The sequence below is a fragment of the Abramis brama genome (assembly GCF_963993115.1).
Source record: "Abramis brama genome assembly, chromosome: 17".
NCBI classification, from domain to species: domain Eukaryota; kingdom Metazoa; phylum Chordata; class Actinopteri; order Cypriniformes; family Leuciscidae; genus Abramis; species Abramis brama.
In genome coordinates, this window is record NC_139979.1 from 9,220,881 (window position 1) to 9,243,492 (window position 22,612).

The following is a 22,612-nucleotide window of genomic DNA, read 5'->3' on the forward strand; positions in this document are numbered from 1 at the left end:
TGTGATTTGTTTTAAAATGCTAAGCAACTCTCTGAATTAATTTTCCCTGGTAATTTTCCTGATGAAAAGGAGACATAAAAAGGCCTGTTATATTCACATACTACAGGACACAACTCATTTTCCATTACAATATAACCAAAGCCACATGTGCAAGGAAAAGAGGCTTCCTTTTTACCAGATGGTAAGCAGAACATAGGCTACAAAAAGAAAAAAAATCAATTGGCTTTAATGCATCTATTGATTTTTCAATGCAGCAATATTGACACATGCTTAACGTAGGATATTGTCTGCAGAGACGGATTCCTTGCACTGTGGATAGAGGCATGTTTAACTAAACCAAATGTTAAACTGTCACTGTTAAAACACCACATCTGCAATGTCACATTAATGGATAACTTGAACATGTATTGAAGCCAGAACAATCCACTGACTGATGAAGTTTGCTTAAAAAAAATCTTGTTATTTTTAAGATGACCTTCAAGCTTAATGCTGAATTACCCTTGAAATGAAGAAAAGTTTAATTAAAAATATAGCTCAGAAACAGTTTTTACCATTACAACTCATTACATCTTGCTACTGTATGAGATGTTATGGAACTGATATTTTCTACTGTGCCTGTGATGTCTCATGAGCAGATCCAAAGCAATTTCTGCATGCTGGTCTGCACAAAACTTGAAAAGCCAAAGGCGGTATGATCTATACTGCATGTGGTTTTTGAATTTTATTGTTTTTTAGCAAACCTAATCTGGAATGACATTGTGGAGTGGTTTCAGTGGTTGACTGGGATCATGTTTTAGTGGGAATACAAGATAATTCCAGAGAATGTGATCAAGGCAAAGAATTCACTTTGTGAATTTCAGATCACCATCACATGGTACCGGTAAGTTTCCTATATTAAATGAATTATATTTTGAACAACCATTTTTTCTCTCCAAACACTCCGGCTTTAAAGCATGATATAAGCATTTGCATAAATATTTACATTAATTAAGTATTCTGTCCACACCATAGGTTATAAATAAAGCTGGTTTAAATTAATAGTGCTTAGTATTAAAGGTGCTTGAGAATGGGATTATCTAACCATTGTGTTGATTTATTTAGCTATTCTTTTTAAATGAATTGTTTTCAGTGACTTTTAGATTGTAGCTGATACCGTGTGTCAGTTGTAAAATCATTCAGATCTAATAAAAATGGCAGAGACAGTCTGATAATTGTTTTCAGGACAGCTACAACTTGAAGGCTACCACACTTTTGTTTCTTAAATCATTTATCTTATTTAAGGATGAATACACATACTGGAGAGAAACTATAAAATACAGGTTGTTCCTGTTTAGCTGGTCTTCTTGATGCCATAATTAAATGTTTTACTGCTGCAGCTTCTCAGTTTATCATTGTGCAATATGTGTTCAAAATTATGTCCAAAAGCAGGCACCAGTAGCTGGCATAACAAATGACACATGCAAAGCAAAGCATGCAGATGTAACACGGTTGCCACGGTAGCGTGTTTGCCAATCATTTTATCATTAGAAGGAAAAGTTGACCTTAAAAGTTTTGAATTTCTGTCTATAACTTCTATTACTTTCTTTCGTGAAACAAAGTAATCGGTAGCCATTTAATCTCGTTTCATCTTTATCCATACAATGGAGTTGCTTAAGACATTATGCCTAAAAGCTCCTATGCAACGACATGAGGTTGGGTAGGCTAAATGATGACGAGACGTTCATTTTTGTGCGAGACAATGACATGACATCCGCATAAAAATATCGTTTGCGTAGTGGCCTGTATGAAGGCAGTTTTCTGATACAAAATTCATTTATTTCATTGGTGTATCGCGGCACAGCGCCACGACGGTTCTTCGTGCTGATTGGCTCAAACGAGTGTTCGTTATTGAAAACCAGGGACAGGATTGGCTAACCTCCTGTCAACGTTTTTCCGTTTGTGTTTGTCAACGTTCCAGGCTGTGCGTGATCTCATTGGCTCCTGTCAGTGGTTTGCTTGCAGCGGATTGGCTGAAAGGGTCGCGCGTGTGACCCGCCTTGTTCTACCTGTCTCGCTATGAGAGGCTGAGAGATTCTTCCTGCTGTGTATAGAACAGAACCGCCCTGTTCACCCCCCTCCCCCGCCCCCCCTACCAGTGGATCTCGTGTGCCGGTTAGCATGCCACTCAGACGCGGAATCTGCTGCAAATAAATCCAAATTATTAATACACAACGCCAAATTCCTGCAGTTGGAGCAAAGGCCTGGTTGCGCAGAAATATTGGCGCCGAGGAGGGAGCGGGTTGGCGGAAAGAGGGGTGCGTGGCGGTGGGAAGTGCTTTCCTAACCAAATCCTCCAGAACATGGCGGAGCACCACACTGCCTCCGACTGTAAGCACAAAGCGAGCTCCAACTCCGGAGGTTCGGTCTCGGGCAACGGACGGCCCAACTCCCCGGCTGGATGCAGCGGCGGAGGCCTGTCCGGGGGACTGACGCAGCCGGCGGGATGGCAGTCTTTGCTGTCGTTCACCATTCTCTTTCTGGCCTGGTTGGCAGGGTTCAGCTCTCGACTTTTCGCAGTTATTCGCTTCGAGAGCATCATTCACGAGTTTGACCCTTGGTGAGTATAAAGGCGGGCGGGCTGTGGCGCATTTATAATCTGACGTTTGGGGATGTAATGCACGATTAATCTCGCCGTGAATGAAATGTACGTGCGTGATGCACTGAGCTGCTGCGATCCTTCATTCATAATTGTCTCAGGAAGCGTTTTGTCTCTGTGCGGTACCGTCCATGCTTGACAATTTTGACACGTAACCGCATGGTAGTTGCCCTCCATCTTATTATAATTCACGATAAACGAAATTGATTGTGATTGCGTTAGCGACATGCTATTCTAATTTAGCACGACTTTTGATTACTGTCTGTTGAGATGTAATGAATATTAACTTACGCCAAGGTGTCCTAAAAAATCCAAATCAGAAAATTATTAATAAATATGATATCAAAAATCGTTTTCATCCGTTTTTGTGGCAAGTCGTTTTACTATTTATTCCTTAACATACTAGTAATTTATTTTTGTTACCATTTCTTTTTGTTAATTACTAGTAGGCAATTCAATAGTGTCTAAAAGCTAAGCTAATTACAATTGGAGTACACAATTACTAGTGTCTATTCAATTAGTACTAGGAAAACTTGAAAATGTAAAGTACTGAGAATAAGTTATGTATTCAAAATAAGTTCCTGATGATTAGTGGAAGTGGTAAAACTGGAATGGGTACTACTATTCAGAAGTGAATATCTGAACCACACAACACTAAAGTGTCCACTCACAAGTGTGTACTAACCAGTAGCAGTAGAATAGTTACTTTTCACTGTTTGGGAAATGATTAGAAACATGAGTAATATATTGTGAAATTCAAGATATTACTCACTATTGGATCACATTTACTTAATATGGATGACTGCTTTTACTAGTGATTAACAATAATCAATAGTAAAAACAGTCATTAACAGTCATAATTATACAGGGACGAGGGCTTGACATTAACTTTTTTGCTCGCCAGCCATTGTGGCTAGTGGTTTTCCAAAGTTACAAGCCACTCAGCATTTTCACTTGCCACAATTTCGATACCATGGGGAAATATTAGATATATTTTATATTATCTCATAATTTGGCAGCAGGTTTATAAGGCTGCTGTCACTTTAAGACCTGACGCACGGAACAATTATACTGTTACATGTGCTTTTTCTTTCTTAATCTCAAATTTACGTTCACTTGAAACATAGGCTAACTGACTGTTTATGTGAATACTCGCCAAGACCAGCAAGTTTGACATTATTTTGTGTGTATCTGACTGTTTAAGCACAATAAGCAGCGAAAAATAACTTTGTGTGAGCACAAAATCTGCGGGAATGAGTAAAATTATACGCAATCCCATGCCGAAATTACCGTTGGTAATTAAAATAAGTTTTAGTAACAAAATATATGTTCAGTTTAAAGAAATTAGTGTTAAAATGGCTTGGTGTGCAGTATTATCACCTCCTGATACTATTAATGTAGTTTATTCTTAAAATTCTGTTTCATAACACTGTCAGATTTTCAGATAAGTGTAATTCTTTTGATCTGCAGAGCTGTAAAATGCAAGCTCTTAACTTCTGCTTTAGAGATAATGGTGTATTTTTAGCACTTACATGTTTAATCCATTCATGAATCATAGGTTTGAACTAAACCCCTTGTGCAGTAATTATATCCAATTGAAATACAAAAGCATTTACTTCCTGTTCTTCAACATATAGACATATACTGTCAATAATTTCCTTATGTCCTCAGTTACGAGCAGTGAAGACATGCCTGTTTATCAAACTGTTATATTAAGTCTCAAGGTGGTAAATGAGGCTGGATTAATTTAGGTCAACTTTTGATTTTATCATAATCGGAAACTTCATAGTCACACTTCCGACCATGACAGATTCTTTAAACGAATGGTATAATCAGGCATGTTAAATTGCATTTCAGCAGTTCTGCTACACTTCTTCTCTAAGAGAATAACAGCAGGAACATCCTTTGACGGTATGATCCCAATTTTCATCACTGCTAATGTTGAGGGTGATGGTGCTCTGCATTCATTAGTCTGAACGGAAGATCAAACAGTGTTATCTATGTGCTTAAACAAACAAATTCTTAAGCTGCCTCCTAGGCTAAAATTAATGATATTCAACGGTAGAACATCCTCATGCAAAGCAGGTGAACATGCTATTTTTTTGTTGTTGTTGTCTGCCTGTCCTGGTTTCCTCTTAGATTCTGAAAAGCTTGGTCATTACTAGTGATGCAACTGAAAATATTTGACCGAAACGGTATAAAAATAAATTTGATTTCGGGCTGAAATCATTGACCGAAACAATGACATTTAATGAGCACTTCTGTGGTGATGTGTTTTGACTGTCAGTGTCTATTTTGTGCACACAACGTGGATTAGCCGGTAAACATGTCAGCAGCGTGGACACACTTCACCGTGACCAAAAATGATGCTAGAGTAGAAATGTCAAACTTGTTCACCTGAAATAAAAATTGCGAGGTGGCTCGTTGTATATATATATATATATAGATATAGATATATATATATATATATATATATATATATATATATATATATATATATATAGATATAGATATAGATATATAGATATAGATAGATAGAGATAGATAGATAGATATAGATAGATATATAGATGGGTATATATAAAAATATAAAAAATCTTTCAGATCATACACACATCAGTTAATATATAAACACTACAGAGCATTCATTAGACACTACATCAAAAAATGGAGAACAGCATCCAGAGCATGTGAAAAAATGTAAAGTATTGTAATCGCAACTTAGTAAGGTGACTATTGTATACTGTATGTACTGCAAGTATAGTATTGTATTGAATATTGTATAGTTGAATTTCTGTATTTTCAGTAGTAGTCCAACTGCAAAAGCCCAAAATGTAACAGTACACTCAAAAAACAAATAAAAAATTGCAAAACTGCAATAACAAGGTCAATGAGAGATTCAAGAATTGCAAATGGTGTCTAACTACCTGAACTTATTTAAGGATTTGACAAAAGAGTGATTTATCTGACAAATATGTTTAGGCCACTGAGCATTTGCTTCAGAGAATGGGCTTTAGTATTTTAGCAATTGAGAAAAACTGTACTAATAGCATGTTAACCACATCTATGAGCAGAACTGAATTTCCTATTTGTGGTCTATTATTCTAGTTATTTTTCTAGTTATTCCTGTTGTCTATTAGTCAGTCCCCTGATCTGCAGGTTAACACTAACAAACTGTGGTTGGTTGCTTTATATGTTGGGCCAGACAGCAACTTTGTAGGAAGTAGGTTTTACAGTCCGCCTGGTACAGTTTAATACTGCAGTCCAGTAGGAACGCCTACTAGCAAACAACAGCACAGAGAATTGGCCATTTAATGTAAACTATATGTGTGAACATCCCTTAAAGCACATGTTCTCATTGGCTCAGGGTTTCATTGACTGATGGAGTAAGTGGGTATATGACTATATAAGCACCACTTGCATGAGTACGGTAGATTTAATTAGCTAACAGGTCATTGCTGTTTGCTAATGACCTTTCTGAATTTTGTTGGTATAGTTTTCTAAACCATTTACATACGATGTGTCAGCCAACCGTGCCTGTCATTATCCCATTTACATTCAGAACGTTCATAAAACACTGCATATTCTGAATCTGAAATTGGCAAATCACTTGGGCAAATCTGCTGGCATATGTTAATGCTGAAGGTGTTTTTTTTTTGTTTTTTTTTCAATGTTAAAATAATGTTTCCTGTCCTTGCTTGTTTGGAAAAAATATTTTATTCCTTTTACATTTATGTGATTGTTATAAATGTAGAAATATGGGAATAGGCGTGCATAACATTTGTCTATGCTATGTATGAATTTTTTTTTATTTTTTTTGGGGCTTGTCAATTGGATTTTGTCAATTGGATCCTTGTCTAGTCTTTTCTTCCTTTTGTGCAATTGTGGAGCATTCAAGTGGTCTAATGTAACCCACTGATTGCATTCTTTTAGATTTATATCTGTTTGTTCATGCCATTTATTTTACTGTGAATAAGACATTGGATTGTTGAGATTTATAGTGTTTACCTTTTGTTTGCTTGCACACATGCGACTGTCCTCTCAAGTGTGGCATTGACACCTCTCAGGCTATTGTGTGCTCTCGTTCAGTAATCTACTTTGACATGCAGGAGGAGTTTTTCTTTTCTTGCTGGCAGGCGCGCATTGGCTCAGATTGATTTTCCAGCTCCGTTAGTCATATGAATGTTGAGAAGCTTTTAACTGCAAGTGAGTGCTCAAGTCCCTTTGTAGAGGTTGGGATGGAGGTCCCTCTGGGTTATTGGTTTCCTGGGCACAGATTAGGCCTAGTCTTGGATTTGAGCCCGTTGAAACTGGCCATATCTTTGGAGTCTGGACAAACATGTAAGAATGCATCTAGAACTTTACATTTGAGATTTGCAGGCTTTTGAAACTTGGTTTTACCTGCAGTTGCATCAGTTTTGGTTTGGTCTGAATGCTGGTTTCTAATACTGAAGGAAAGTATATTCATCCTGTTCCTGTAAATAACACCAATTAAAACGGTTTGGACTGACTGAGCTCCGTAAATGGTTGGAAATTGTAATAACTCTGAGAGCACCTTACTTTCAAATGCTTTCAAACGGCTTTTCCCTGTGTTTCCAGCCAGGGGCTTCATTGATTTGAGAGCTCAAATGAGTAATTGTTTCATGTCCAGATAATTTCAGTGCAACACACACACACACACACACACACACTTGGTTCTCTGGGTGTCTCATTTAGATCCAGCACACTGCCCCGAGCCTGCTCTGTCCTTTCTCATTTTTGGATGCTGGAGTGTTGCGTTTCCTGTTCTGCTTTTCTACTCTTAATTCCTCTAGTGTATTTTCTGTCTATCGTTTTTCTCTCTCTTGCTTTTTTTCTCTCTCTTGCTTGTGCACTTCTTTCAACCCTCTCTAAGGCAAATAACACAGCCTGCTGTTAGGGCTGGATTGAAAGTTGAAATGTCGACCGGTAGAGATTTTTGTGCTGTATATTGTGGTAGGCATACTTTTGCTGCTATCAGTGGGCGGGAACTATTTATGTTATTTGCATGCAACAAAGAATCAGACTGTTGTGAAAAATTACAGAGGAGGACCTGGACAAGTTAGATGACAGATGTACTTATGGCATCACAGGCATACGTTATTATATATTCAGGGCTTGACATTTGACAAATGCTCCCAAATAAATTGAGTTGCACAGATTCAATTTTGGGAGCGTATCATTTCGAGACCTGTATATTTATTGGTTATTTTACATCGGCTTTAAAAATGGCTCATTTAAATCAGAATTTAAAGTTATATATACTAATATTAGTTTTTGCCATAATGTGAGACTTTTAATTGACTGATTATCGGTTGTTTTTTCTGTAATAAAAGTAGAACATATTCACTTTCTTATTATGGTTACTTAAATATGATTATTTAAAAAATAAAATAAATAAAAAATCTTATCTGCCAAAAAACTATTGTGTGAGTTAAAATCTCAGTGCAGTATTGAGGTAAAATATTGCCTCTTTTTGAAAGACCCCCCCCCCCATCATATTGCCCACATCTAACCCTTATGTTCTGTTTGCACAACAGAAATAAGGGAAGCAACGCAAAGCTCATATTTCTGTTTTTACCTTCCCCTGTTTTCTTTGAATCTTTCTGTTATCTCCCTCTCCGCTCTCTCTATCCATATGGCATTATCCATCCACCCTTGTGTTAATTGAGCTTTCATCCTGTATCTCCCTGACCGTGGCCGCGTTGTGTGACGGGCATTCTGATCTGAAGAAGCATTTGAGTGCCACTTATCTCTGAGCTGCCTGTGGAGTTGAGCTGCTCTCTTGTATATCTGAATGAGATTCTACTTTTATTGGAGGATTTGAGGAGAAGTATAATGTTTCAGGGACCACAGGGCTCTTGTTGCCTCTGCCTGGCCTTGAATATAAGTCATCCGATTAATTAGTCTCCAGAAGGAGAAAAGGAAGCCAGGCACAGCTCATCTTTTTACTGTGCTTAGTGTAACCTTTTCCAAATATTCTTAGAATAGTGAGAAGTCACGTGTTAATTAGGGTGGTTTAAAATTGCACCAGGTATTGTGGTGGTTTGGGTTCTGTCTAACGTTTCCTGTTCCATTTAAAATTATTAAACGACTAATAAAAAAATAGTAGTAAGGAATAGGGTTGTGTATCGTTTGAATTTTAATGATCCTCATCGATACCCATCCATAGTGGTGTTGTACACCACCTTTAGCTGTCTGATGCCACTGCAACTCAATCCAGGTATGGGACCTCTTCGTATTTGTCTATTAGCCAGCTCATGAATATTACTACTTCCTGCTCACCTGAAAGGAGAATGTCTTTAACATTTCAGTGTTTGGCAGCCTGAATCAGAGTTTTCAGGTCATGGTAAGATGACCTTAATGTCATTTGCATTTGAATAGTCAGAACTGATTGTGGTCTTTGTAGTATTGGAAATGGAGGGGTGGACGATATAAAGGAAAGGAAAATGTCCTCCTCCTCACACAGAGAACAGTCTAAACAATAACCACAGTAATTTCAGAGTCTCTACCTCAATCCTTTTTCAAATTCCTTTTTTCTTCTGATTTTCTTGGCTGAAGATGATTTGTTTGGAACTCGATTTTGAGTTTTCTGAAAAATCTACTGTTTCAAACTCCTCTAAGACCATTGCTCTGATTTTCACGGAAATATAATCGGACCATCTTTAGACCATGGGGGAAAAAAAACATGGTATTCAAGTTGATTCGTCAAACCGTTCTTGATTAATGTGTGAACGAATTTGACGAAGAGCACACCAAAATGGATGTGAGGCTATATCTCTGCAACGCTTTAGTGTATTCTGTCCACGCTTGGTGTGTTATGACAACCATGACCTTTGATCAAATCATCTTTAGCCCATGTGGCAATTTTATGGATTTTGTTTCAATAGATAAAACCATTTTCGTTTACAGCATAAATTAATTTGCTGGTATAATGCCAAACTGAATCTGAGGCTGTATCTCTGGAAAGATTAGACATAGGTTAGACCAAATTTTGTGTGTAATTGCCACCCAACACTGACCCCACCAGATAATTTTGGTGTCGTCGCCACCTATTGGTCAAAAGTAATAAGCAGTTGTGTCACGTTGATTGTATTTCTGGTCTTTCAGCCATTTTGCTTAAAATTGTCTCCAAATGTCTACTTATTTTTGCACTTGGTCTGATGCTCTCTGCCTTGTTTTTGTTTTTTTTAAGCTCTTCATTCTGCCTCTGTGATGCATGGCCCCTTAAAGGGTTAGTTCACCCAAAAATGATAATTACCACTTTCAAGGCTTTAAAATAGTCCATGTGATTACAGTGGTTCAACCTTAATGTTATAAAGTGACAAAAATACTTTTTCTAGGCAAAACAACAAAAATAGACTTTTATAATTTTCAGCTATTATGGCTTAACCTAATACATTTATTGTAAAATATGTTTGTAAAGAATTTGATGTTTAATAATAAAAAAGACACAAATCATTATTCTGAAGAAAAAAAAATGATGCAGAAATAGAATCCATTTTGTGATGAAGCTGGTGAACATTTTGGCATAGCAAGCATAAATCTGAACTACTTGGCCAGCAGAAACAATCTTTGTTGAGCCCCTGCTGTATCCTTAACTGGTATATCGCCCACACATAAATGGAAGTAAGGTTTTAGTTTCTTCTTTGCTTCTGTAGCTGGGCTAGTTGTGTCTGCAGCCTTCTCCCACTCAAGTTTCATTCATGCAGTGTCATCTCTGCTTGTGGTCAAAGTTGAGCAGTTAACACGGTCCAATTGACTGTGAAAACATGATTATGGGGGCAGTACTTGTTTATTTCTTCATACTGTTGGAGTCTTTCACCTTAGCTTTCCCTGCTTATTGAAAACCTGCATGTGGTCCATGAGGTCGCTTGCAATGTAGCCTAATGATCCACCCTGCCCATTTCTTATGATGGTTCACAGCTGTACAAACTCATAGATTTATAATGCTCAAACATGTTTTTTTTTTGTGGCAAGAAATGTTATGAAATCAAGTTATATATTGAGGTCTCCTTCCAATTATGTTGTTGTTTTGGGGTTGGGGAATAAAGCAATATTTTTATATTTCAAATCTTTTGAAGGTGTATGATTTCTTTTTCATAACTAGACTGAAATTAAGTTTTTACTGAGATCTAAATCTTATCGTGTCAAGTTTTGCATAGATGTGGGATCATTAGCCATCTTCAGAGGAGTATTACAGAAAAATCTAGTTCAGGAAAAACGTATCAGTCTCTGTGTCTAGTTAATAAAATGTAAGATTTAAAGTCGCACTGATTGCCTAATTATTGCAGACTGAGGTTTTCTAATCTGTCATCACACAGTGAAATACGAAATATTAATTGCTATGGTTTTTCGGCCCACTTGGGTAAAGATATTTGCTCTGTGTGTGATACACAATACGTTGCAGGCGTCTTTGTGTGCTGAAACGGAATGGGTTTTAATTAGGATGTGCTCACTTAGCTGAGCAGCTTTGCATTCACAGCACAAGCTTTCCCCCTTGCCAATTACGGGCCCTCAGTTATTCCAAGAGCGTAGCTTTGATGTGCTTGTGTCAGGCGGGACGAACTCCTTGTCCTCATCCGGAAAACCTTCCATATCGTTCCTCAAGGTCAATCAGTTCTTTTATGTTGGATTAAATCTCCAGGAAATGAACACAAAGGAAGTGAGATGTGAATTTGGCATTTGCTGTTTGGTTTTCCTCCTCCAATCAGCGATTAAAAAGATTAAAGGTTATGTAGTATGAGGCTTGATCAATGCTTAAATCATTCAGACAGATTGCTTTGAACAGACGTGCTTGATGCGTGAATTTGGGTTCTTAAATATAGTCAGGCCTTTCATGAGTTTCTGAAGCACAATTTCCCCCTTTAAAAAGAACAATCTCCGAATTTTATACAGCTGACTGATCTTTTGATCCAGCCAGTTCAGTTATGAAATCTTTTTCATCCTTTTTGTTTTTGTTTTAGAGAGTTTGAGTCAGTAGTGGAGCTATTGATGCACAAGAATGCACTTTTGACATTCTCATTGGTTGTGTTCTGAGCTTCAGACCATCTCATGCTTTTACTTGCATGAATTTTGTAACCTTTTACAAGAAAGGTCCCATTAGTTAACGTTAATGCTTTAACTGACATTACAAATGAGCAATACATTTGTTATATATGCTATGTCATATCCATTAAATGATATAAACGGATACAACTTTTGATTTTAATAATGTATTTGTATATTTTGTAATTGACATTTAACTAAGATTAATAAATGCTTCAGAAGTATTTTTCAATGTTGGATCATGGTAACTAATGTAGTTAAATAATGTTAACAAATGAAATGTTAATACATCAATCATTAATCATATTCAATACATAACTCTATAGTAAGTACATGTAATTAATGAATTACTCCGTACTTAAGTACGATGTACCCACGTCACCTTAAAATAGTTGGTTACACTTTATTTTAAGGTGTTATTGTTAGTGTAATTATATATTTTAGTATTGAGTAATATTAAGCAACTACATGTACTTACTATAGGGTTAGGGTAGGATTAGGGTTTGGTTGAGGGTTAGTTGCATGTAATTATGCATAATTTACTGTTATTACTATGGTAAGTACATGTAACATATGTAACAAGGACACTGTAAAATAAAGTGTTACCAAATAGTTTAACCGTCTCATTTTCACTAACATTGTAAAACACAAAGTCCAAAGAATTCAATCTGATGTGAATATGATGTATTGTGCTTTGTAAAGGTCAGAATTTATTTAAATTCATAAATCATTATTTACAGATTCTTAAATTATGCATTTTATATTTCAGTTGGGCAGCTAAATGAAGTGGCAAGAGTTAGCTGTGCAGTGACACCAAAATAGGAATGCAATGTCCAATATCCAAAATTTCAAAATATATAGAATTTTAATATTGTGATCTTTTGATCACCATTGACATCAAAACAATTACTGGCTTATCATATTGACTAGAATTTTTAAATCAGTGCAAAAAAGACCCACTTTTGAAATCAAAGAGAATTTCAGGATTACAGGATTGAATTTTAGTCCTTATCTTTCACAGGGTTGAGGATTCTGCAAGGCACCAGCACTCCCTGACATATTTAATGCACACTGAGACAGCGCATCTCATTTTATAAACCATAACTCTTTTCCATATATTATTCAGCCATCAGACCTCTTTCTGCTGAGTTGCTCTGCCTGAAGCAGTCTTGCTTAGACAGACCCATTTTTAATGGAGCAGGTAAAAAGAGCAAACTTAGCTGAAGCCCCATCACTCCTCCATCAAAAATCCAACCTGGCTCTAACTTGCATTCTTCACTTTTTTTTTTAAACGAAAGGATCCATGGATTCACAAAGCACCTGTATTGTAAGATGACACCTGGACTTTGATGACTGTTTTACACTGGCTGTAATATGAAGAATGCTGAAGTGCTGTACAAATGTAGTGTACTTTCTCCATTGGGTGCTGACATGTTTTTGTTTCCATTTTATAGATGATGGTACAGTCCTTGTTCTGTGTTTTGAGCTGTGAGTTTTGTATCTCATCGGTGGTTTTCTTGTGTAAATGCTTGTACGGGCCGTGACAAGCTTGTGGTGCGATTGAACCAGAATCGGATGTTAATGAGTTAGAGATGTGTGTGTTTGTTTGGGCTATACTGATTGAGGTCAGATACATTGGCCCCACGGCCACCTTCAGAGCACATTAAGCGTAAAAACCCTCTTTTAATTCTTTGAAGGGTGGAAGACTGCCTTATTAGATCACAGTAATTGGTTTTTTGAAGAGAAAAAAGGTTAGTGAAGGAACAAAAAACCCAAGGAACATCCACAGACTGCATTTTTATCTCTGAGGCTACAGCTATTTTTGTCAACTAGAATGTGGAAGGGATGTGCAAAACTGCATTTTAAAAATCCACTTGTCTCTGGTTTGTCTGAACGTCTCTGATTAATAAGGAGCCATGTGTAATAGGGAAAGTTTCAGGTTAACCTGATCCAACATCTTGCTTGCATTCAAACAACACTAGATGCTACACAATTAAATGTAGAAAACAAGCAGCTTTGCACAATTTGGGCAGAATAGATGCTAAAGGATACAGTTCTGTCCCAAAATGTATTTTGTAAAAAGGAAAAAAAAATCTCCACCCAGATTGAGTTACTAAATCAGTATTCAATTGAACAAATTATTTGTTTGTACTTTGGAACAAAAAATATTGTGAAACATTGATTGTGAATTTCTAAATTGAATGGTTTTAGATGTGTCACTAATCACCGTTTGGATCATGGTTGTGTTTTCTTAGGTTAATATGCTAATTGGAGCTTCACCACTAATAATTTACTTTTGGTCTAGGTGACTATCGTCATTTCATCCCTACTAGAAAAAAAAAAACACTTTGTCAGTATGAAATGGAAATTCACCCTATCTATTTTATAAATGCATTATTGATCTTTTTGTGCAGGATTCATCCATGTATGTTTTTGCATTCATTCAAATGTTATTGACCTCAACATTTTGATAAAATATAGGCTACATATGTCGATCTTGTGAAATGACAGACTTCTCTCTAGTAAAATTTTCCAGACTTATTTAATCATGTAGTCAGCTTAAACCCAACCTCTTTCTCTCAATCGATTACAAGCTTGCAGATCTGCCTCCATCCAGTCAACTGTTGTACACTATTGTACGTCACAATACGGAAGCTAAGAACCTCCAATACATCACAACTGTAAATGTTCTTTCAATGCTACTTGCAGAATTTTATTAAAATCCTTTGTTGATTTTTTTTTATTTTTTTTATTATTAGCTTCTGGTCACACAAGTTGACTTGGATGTAACACATTTGAGTTGTGCTTTATCCTGCATTTGTGTTTGTTTATAGAGTGGAAAATTAAGGATGATTTATGATTAGGATTGCTTAATCTTTTCTCAAAGATTGTCATCTTCCATGATCCATCTTTGCAACTCTTTTCTTTTTCATTAGTAGCGGGCTCCTATCCGCTCCAGATTCCATTCTCCTTGTAATTTCCTTGCCTGCACCCTGATTAAATTGATGAAGGTGATACAGGCGTAATGTCAGCCATCAAATTTAATATGACAAGCTTCCCAGCCTGACGACTCTGTATAAATGATTGCAGTCATTTTTCCACAGCCTCTATCTTGAAGAAATGCATAGAGCAAATAGCAAAGTCTAAAATGTTTGACTTTTGGCCTCTGAGATGCACAAGATGTGATGGGGAGTAATCAGAAACCAACACTTGAGTCCAGGCTAGCCCCTCAGTCTCATTATGTCACGGTGAGACATTTCAGATTTAAAAACTCTTGCTCTGTTGTTGATTTTCTCTTTCTTTTTTTTGGTCCCATAATTCCTTTATACCAGGTCTTAACGGCCACTTACATGGAGAGCGATTTGCAGAGACAATGTGGCCGGAAGACAATTGTTTTAAATAATAATTGGAGTTTTGAAGCTGGAGAAAGTGAAGCTTAAGCAATTTGTTGCCACCATTGGATAATTCAGTGAAGGAAAAAATGCCCTGTCAACCTTCCACAATATCGCCATCAGCGTGAACGTTCCTTTATGCTACAAGGTTGAGCTCTTTCAGGCTGTACAGGCAATTATTTGATTCATCACTTGATTTCTTAACTTATTTCTTAGGTTATTCTATCTTTAGTTGTGTTTACCCAGCAACAAGATATTAACACGACCTTGCCTTTACTGTAGGCTTTAATGAACTCTAAACCAGTCCTGATACCTTTAATTGCTTAAATCTGTTGTACTTTCTCCAAGTACCTTAGCGCTGCTTCTCAACTCTGGACTTTAGCCATTCTGTCTACAAGAAACTTCAAAGTTTAAACAACCTTTATTTCTTGCATTTCCAGACACGCTTTAAGCAGCAATTTATGCTGTGGCCTCTGCAGTGGCTGTTAATAAATGTTAGGTTGCTGCACGGCATTGAATGGGACCTTTTCAAAGCTCTGCATGTATGTCCACACAGTGTGAAATTGAGTTTTATGAAGTGCGGAGTTCAAGAGTTGGCGGGAACGTTGAGCGGAACGTGTGTCACTGAGGTTAAACTGCAGATGAAAGTATTCCAGTTCACTGCTTGCATAAAGACATCTCAATGTATCCAGCTGATAATACAGTCACAAAATCTGATTCTCCTGCACATTGTCTGCTGAGATTACCCCACCTTAAAACGACACGGCTCAGTGTCGCCCTGGGTCATTTCCAGGTGACTTCCCAAGTGATTCTGTATCCTGGCGCAGAGAATGCAGTCACGGAAACATTAGGGTGTTTCTTCAACTTTTGTCACAATGGTTGATTTTTATTGAAAGATTAAAATTATAAAAAATTATATGAAGATTACATTAGTCTTAAGCTTTTCTCCATTCCCTAATTTATTTTTGCTACGTTTCAATGGCTTTGTTTCATCCTTGCCTTGTTCCACATCAGACCTTGTCCGACTTCATATTGTTATAATGGATTTTTATGTATTAATGCATATTTAAAATTGAGTCACTAAACAAATTTATAAATAAAAATGAAAAAAATAAGGTTTTTAAATGCCTGTCCCACAGTTTGCTGCATTTCTGTAAGAGTTTAGTTTACCAAGGAGACAACAGTGCCATTGAAATGAGACTTGTGTACATACACTACCTTTTTAAAAATAGGGGTCAGTAATTTTGTTGTTGTTGAAGAAATTAATACTTTTATTCAGCAATGATACATACATTTATGACAGTAAAGACATTTATAACGTTACAGAAGATTTCAAATAAATGCTATTCTTTTGAACTTTCTATTCATCAAAGAATCCTGAATATTTTTTCCCACTTTCAACAAAAGTATTAAGCTGCACAATTGTTCTCAACATTGATAATAAGAAATGTTTCTGGAGCACCAAATCCACATATTACAATGATTTCTGAAAGATCATGTGACACTGAAGAAGTAAGACTGCTGAAAATTCACAGGAATGAATTACATTTTAAAATGCATTAAAATAGAAACCAGCTATTTTACATTTTAATGTCATTTTACTGTGTTTTATCAAATACATGCACTGAGCATTGGTGCTCAGATCTTTATGCATTGCCTTGGTGAGCATAAGATGCTTCTTTCAAAACTTTACAAAAAATATAATTTAGTTGTGTGTATTTAGGATGCATAAAATGCTAGCAAGTCAAAGTGTTGGTCATTTTATTCCAAAAGTGATTCATTTGTCATTTCCACCACATAATTCCATTAAACAAAAATACATAATTTAATGATGTTTGGATTTCATCTTCTGCAATGTATTTGTTCACTTTCTGGCACCTTTTTATTGGACAAAGTGAATCAAACTAGTAAGAGTGTGAAAAGTGTGTTTTAAGAGTTAATTTTCTAAAAGTCTTCAGTGCCAAAAGTGCCCATAGTTGAAGAAACAACCATTCATGGAATAAAAATTCAACTCAGTGGAACTTCTTTAATGCAAGTCATTTCACTCTATGGGCATCTTCATAACGGCGTCCCAGGGCAGCTATTCTTGTAGGTAATGGGTATTAAAGTACAGAGTCTATCTGTTCGAATGGGGAAAGAAATCTCCAGAAGATTGCATTTCAATAATGTATTTCAAATCTGCAATAAAATCTGACAACAAGGGTATCTTATTGTTTTGCTGGTGTGTTCATGTAGTTTCTTTGCAGAAAGGACATTGCAGTGCTCAGTGAATGCCAAGGATCCGGTTTAGATATCAGATCGTGATGGAGAGTTTGACCATGCCAGTAAAGGTTCCTGAATCTTTAGCCTCCCTAGAGAGGGAGAAATGGTCGGAGAGGGATGGGAGCTAGCAGGTTGTGGTGTCAGTTAGCAGCCATGGTCAGTGATGGATTGTTTGTGTACTTTAAAGGGGTCTTTAAATACACATGATTCACAGTTCTGCCGATCCTCCTACTCAAGCGCCAGGTTGCCAGATTCTCTCGCAAACGCAGAGCGTCTCTTGCCAGTGAGACGTCTGTATTACAAAATAGTGAGGACATTAATCTGATGGCAGGCCATGTGCTGACACTTGCCATGCATGCAGAATCTGATTAAATAAATCCAGAAGTAATGCTTTTCCATCCCAGTGGACACAATTTACTTGCATTAACAATAGCAGCAATCATGAATTCACTGGAGCCGTAAACTTGCAATAAGAGAGCAGTATTCGATGGATCCTAGCCAGAACTGATGCTATATTTTACGTGAATGAAAGTGAGCCATGTCAGTTTCAATAGGTTGTGCTAGTGTCGTGAGGTCCTATGTAGGATTGTGCAAGACTAGTTGACATTGGAAAAACTTGTCGTTTACTTTTTTTATGTTTAGAATTATATTTTTTTTTTTTTACAAAAGCTACATTCAAATTACTGTCATCATGTTAATGTTACAATTTAAAAATATTATTTTGAAAATAATATCTGGAGCAGAATACAATTATTTCATTCACCTGATTATTCAAGTTCAAAGTTCTTTATTGTCATTAGTGTACAGCGGAACAAAATTGCGTTTCTCCAAGCTCAAATGTGCAAAGTGAGTACAAGCATAAATAAGAAAACAAAATAAGGGTAGTACAAGCAGGACTACAACAGGTGGACATAATATACACTATAGATAGGCCAAATAACAAATCAAGATATAAGACAATCAAAACTAAACACAAAAATAATTTAATTTTAAAACAAAAATTATATAAATGCTATACACAGTGGGTATATTGCATATAGTAGTATATTGCACATGGGTAGAGCAGCATATGTGATTCGGTCCTTCTATGTAGCATGTATCGACAGTCCAACAGCCATCATATCTCTGTATTGGTAATGTGATTTTAAGTATTCTAATGGCCTGTGGGAAGAAGCTATTACTAAGTCTGGCAGTCATGCATTGCATGCTACGATAGTGTTTGCCAGAAGGCAGAAAAGTAAACAGACCATGGGCGGGGTGTGTGGAGGCTCTGATTATTTTGGTGACTCTGTTAAGGCAGCGTGACTGATGCAGTTCTTGTATAGATGGGAGGGAGGTCCTGATGATTTTCTTTGCTGTCCTCATCAGTCTCTGGAGGGACTTCTGGTCTGCGGACGTGCAGCTGTTATTCCAGACTGAGAGGCTGCTGGTCAAAATGCTCTCTATCGTGCCTCTATAAAAAGTTGAGAACAGGAGGGAGAAGGTTTGCTCTCCTCATCCACCTTAGGAAGTGTAGGTGCTGCTGAGCCCTCTTGATCAGTGATGTGGTATTAGTAGTCCATGACAAGTCCTCAGTTATATGCACCCCCAAGAATTTGGTACTTCTCACTGACTCCACAGTGCTGCCATTGATTATGAGTGGGTTATGAACATTATACTTCCTCCTGAAGTCAACCGTGATCTCTTTAGTCTTGTTGATGTTCAGTGACTGGTTGTTGTTATCACACCAGATGATGAGCTGGTTAACTACTTCTCTTTTGGCCGATTCATCATCATTGCTGATGAAGCCCACCACTGTTGTGTCATCTGTAAGCTAAATGATGTGGTTCGAGTTGTATCTGTCACAACAGTCATGCATCATCAGGGTGAACAACAGTGGGCTCAAGACACAGCCTTGGGGAACCCTGGTGTTCAGGATGATGTTTCAGAGGTTTTGTTCCCAACTCAATACTTTCTGAGATCTATCAGTGAGGAAGTCCAATATCCAGTTGCACAGTGGAGTTTTGATGCCTAGTGGGGCCTTTTTCCTCGCTAAGTGCTGGGGGATGACTGCGTTAAAGGCGGAACTGAAATCAATGAAGAGCATCCGCGCATAACTGTTGTTGTTCTCCAAATGCGCCAGGCTCAGATGAAGTGCTGCTGGTATGGCGTCATCGGTGGAGCGGTTGGGGTGGTATGCAAACTGGAGTGTGTCAAGTGCTGCCTTAAGTCTGGATGTGACGTGACTTTTGACCAGCCTTTCAAAGCACTTTATCATAATGGGAGTGAGAGCTATCGGGCGGTAGTCATTGAGTGTTGAAGCTGGTGACGACTTTGGTAGTGGTACGATGGTAGTGGCCTTGAAGCACGGGGTATGATGGCTTGACTTAGGGAGATGAGGACGTCTGTCAGTTGGTCTGCACACCCTGGTATGTTGTCTGGACCTGCTGCTTTCCGTGGGTTAACCCTACTTAGGGTCCTTCGGACGTCAGCTGGGTCAAGAAAGACGGAGTACTGCATCATCTGGGCTGGAGGGCGTTTTCATTGCTGTTATGTTGTTCTTTTCCTCAAACCTGCTGAAGTAGGTGTTAAGTGTATTGAGGAAGTCAATGTTGTCATCACAGGGTAGTCTGTGATGGACTTGATACCCTGCCACAAGCGCCTAGGATCTTTTATGTCAGCGAAGTAACTGGATTTTCTGTCCATAAGCACGCTTTGCTATGCTATTCTATTGGCTATTCAGGTCTATTCTGTAAATTATTCTGTTTTCCTTTCAGCAGGGCTCATCCTGCATAAATAAATGAACTTATGCATTTTGGTGAACTAGGCTTTGCACAGTCCTGGGCTTTTTCTGGGCTAAAAATGGGGCATTTCATTTCCTTTAAACACAAAGCATGATTGACACAGGGCTGTGCCTTGATTTTTATTGTGGATAAGGGGAGTTTTAAAAGGCTGTATTCATCATGTGTTAGTAATGAAAAGGTTCAGAATGACTACTCTGGAGTTTTGAGAGATAGCAGGATACAGTTTGCTGAACTTTGGGTGATAAAGGCATTAAAGAGGATTACACAGTTTAATTACAGCCATGTTCGTAGTGCTTTTGTTTGAGCTTTTTTTTTAATCTGTTGTGCATCAAGTTAATAAAGACTCATTCATTTGAGCATTTCTACATTTTAAAATGTTTATAAAAAAAGAAAATAAAGTGCCTAATGTTAACTAGTTTTTTTAATATATTTAAAAAGCACAAAGTATATGGTCACACTCATTAGGGTCCAATTCTCACTATTAACTAACTATTGACTACAACTTTTGCCTTAAACTCCTAATTACTGCTAATTAATAGTTAGTAAGGTAGTTAAGTTTAGGTAATGGGTAGGATTAAGGGATGTAATATGGTCATGCAGAATAAGGCATTAATATGTGGTTTATAAGTACTAATGAGCATCTAATATCCTATTAGTGCATGCTAATAAGCAACTAGTGAAAATTGGACTCTAAACTGAACTGTTAGCTATTATATTATTATTATTATTATTATTATTATTATTATAATATCCATAATATATAACTGTATACATGTGTATTTTTACTAAAAATAACAATTGTATACATAATTATATACCTAACACTTAGATGCAAATCGCACAGTTTTTATTTTATTTTTTTCTTATGTGGGGCCTATGAAAATATTGGCATGGTATGTGCAAATCTGAACTACCTTTTGTAGTTTTTTTTCTTTAATTTGTTCTTTATGGTTAATTTTCTAATATACACTCTGTATCATTGTTGGTTATTTATTCATTTTGCTGCAGAAAAACTAGCCTAAAGGACAAAGCAGAATGCATGACTGATTGAACAGGTGTATTCCTGTCTGTGTGCACTGAAACACAGTGAGCAACAAATCTTGTCCTTGAAAACACGTGTCCTTCAAGATGAAATGATTGAAAAGATTAGCCAAAACATCTTTTTCCATCTAATTAAATAGTCTATATTTTAGTTAGTTAACCGTTTCAGTGCTTCCTAGTGGATGCTCTTGTTTTAGTCTTTGTGGTTTGGCACTGGTGATAGTTGGCTGTTTTTATGGAAAGATCTGTCACTTAAGCAGTGTCTTAACAGTGTTCCGAACACCTTGTCTCACCATGAAATGCATTGTGACATGCCAGTGTTGATAAAAGGCTGCCTTTTCTCATTAGAAGTGACACCACAACCTCTTCTTAATAAGTAAAATTCTTTGTTTACAGGTTCAACTACAGATCGACTCATCATCTCACCACCAACGGTTTTTATGAGTTTCTCAACTGGTTTGACGAGAGGGCCTGGTACCCACTAGGCAGAATAGTGGGAGGGACGGTAAGTTGTGTCTATTATTAAACCTCTGACAAAATCACACAGAATATTCAAATCTGTGTTTGCGCCCCGCTGACCCAGTAAGAGCAGTTTCACAAACAGTCTTTTCAACCAGTGTAGGACTATAGTTATTTCTGTTACAAATATTCATATTATCACAGAAGAATTGGGATAAAAGTTTATAGTTCGGATATAAACACTGATGTCTACGGAAGCTATCGCAATAGAGTAAATCACTTTAACGTAACATGCCGCTTCAAATACTGATTATATTGATTTCATTGTTACGCCACCAGGTGGCGACAAGTGACTGTTTAAAAATTGTTTTAGCCATTGAATCATTCATTCAAACCAATTTTTGAAAAATTAATTCAGATTCATTAAACATTTTAAATAGAGCGCAGCAATTAACATTTTGTTAGAACCTCTAGTAAATTACATGTTTAGTTGTCTTTTCAGAATCATGGAAGAACCGTGATCTCTATTTGAAACCAAAGAAATCGTGATTCTCAATTTATCCAGAATCGTGCAGCTCTATAGTTAAAGGTAGGGTATGGGATTTGCAAAACGGCCGGCAGATTTTGAAAATACTTAACTCAAATGGTCCTACCTTCTTTCCTACAACGCTGGCCCTGACTCCACCCATTCATGTGGAGGGAGAGGGAGAGGGAGGGGGGTATGGTACGACCGTTTGATTGACGAACTTGCTGTCCAATGATTCTAGGTGGTCTTGGAAATTATTGGCTGGAGTTTTGAGTCCTGCCCGTTCCACAGATGATTAAATTGCTTAATTTTCATTTCAGTGCTTCTAACTCAGTGGCTATAAGTGGGTTGGGAATAGGATTTCAAGTGATTTTGAAAAAATGGACAAAAAAGAGAATCACATACCCCACTTTAAGTATTGATGATAAATGGAACCTAACTGTAAAAG

At 37.1% G+C, this 22,612-nt stretch overlaps 1 protein-coding gene across 1 annotated transcript in view; it reads left to right on the forward strand.

The window, feature by feature from the left end:
* Positions 1-2,038: 2,038 nt before the first annotated feature.
* The window catches only part of stt3b (STT3 oligosaccharyltransferase complex catalytic subunit B), a 46,310-nt gene continuing 25,736 nt past the window's right edge, over positions 2,039-22,612 (forward strand). The window contains exons 1-2 of the mRNA XM_084089897.1: positions 2,039-2,596; positions 21,576-21,684. Of these exons, the coding sequence (XP_083946023.1) occupies positions 2,340-2,596; positions 21,576-21,684 (366 nt within the window). The 5' untranslated portion in view covers positions 2,039-2,339. The remainder of the gene's footprint in view (positions 2,597-21,575; positions 21,685-22,612) is intronic.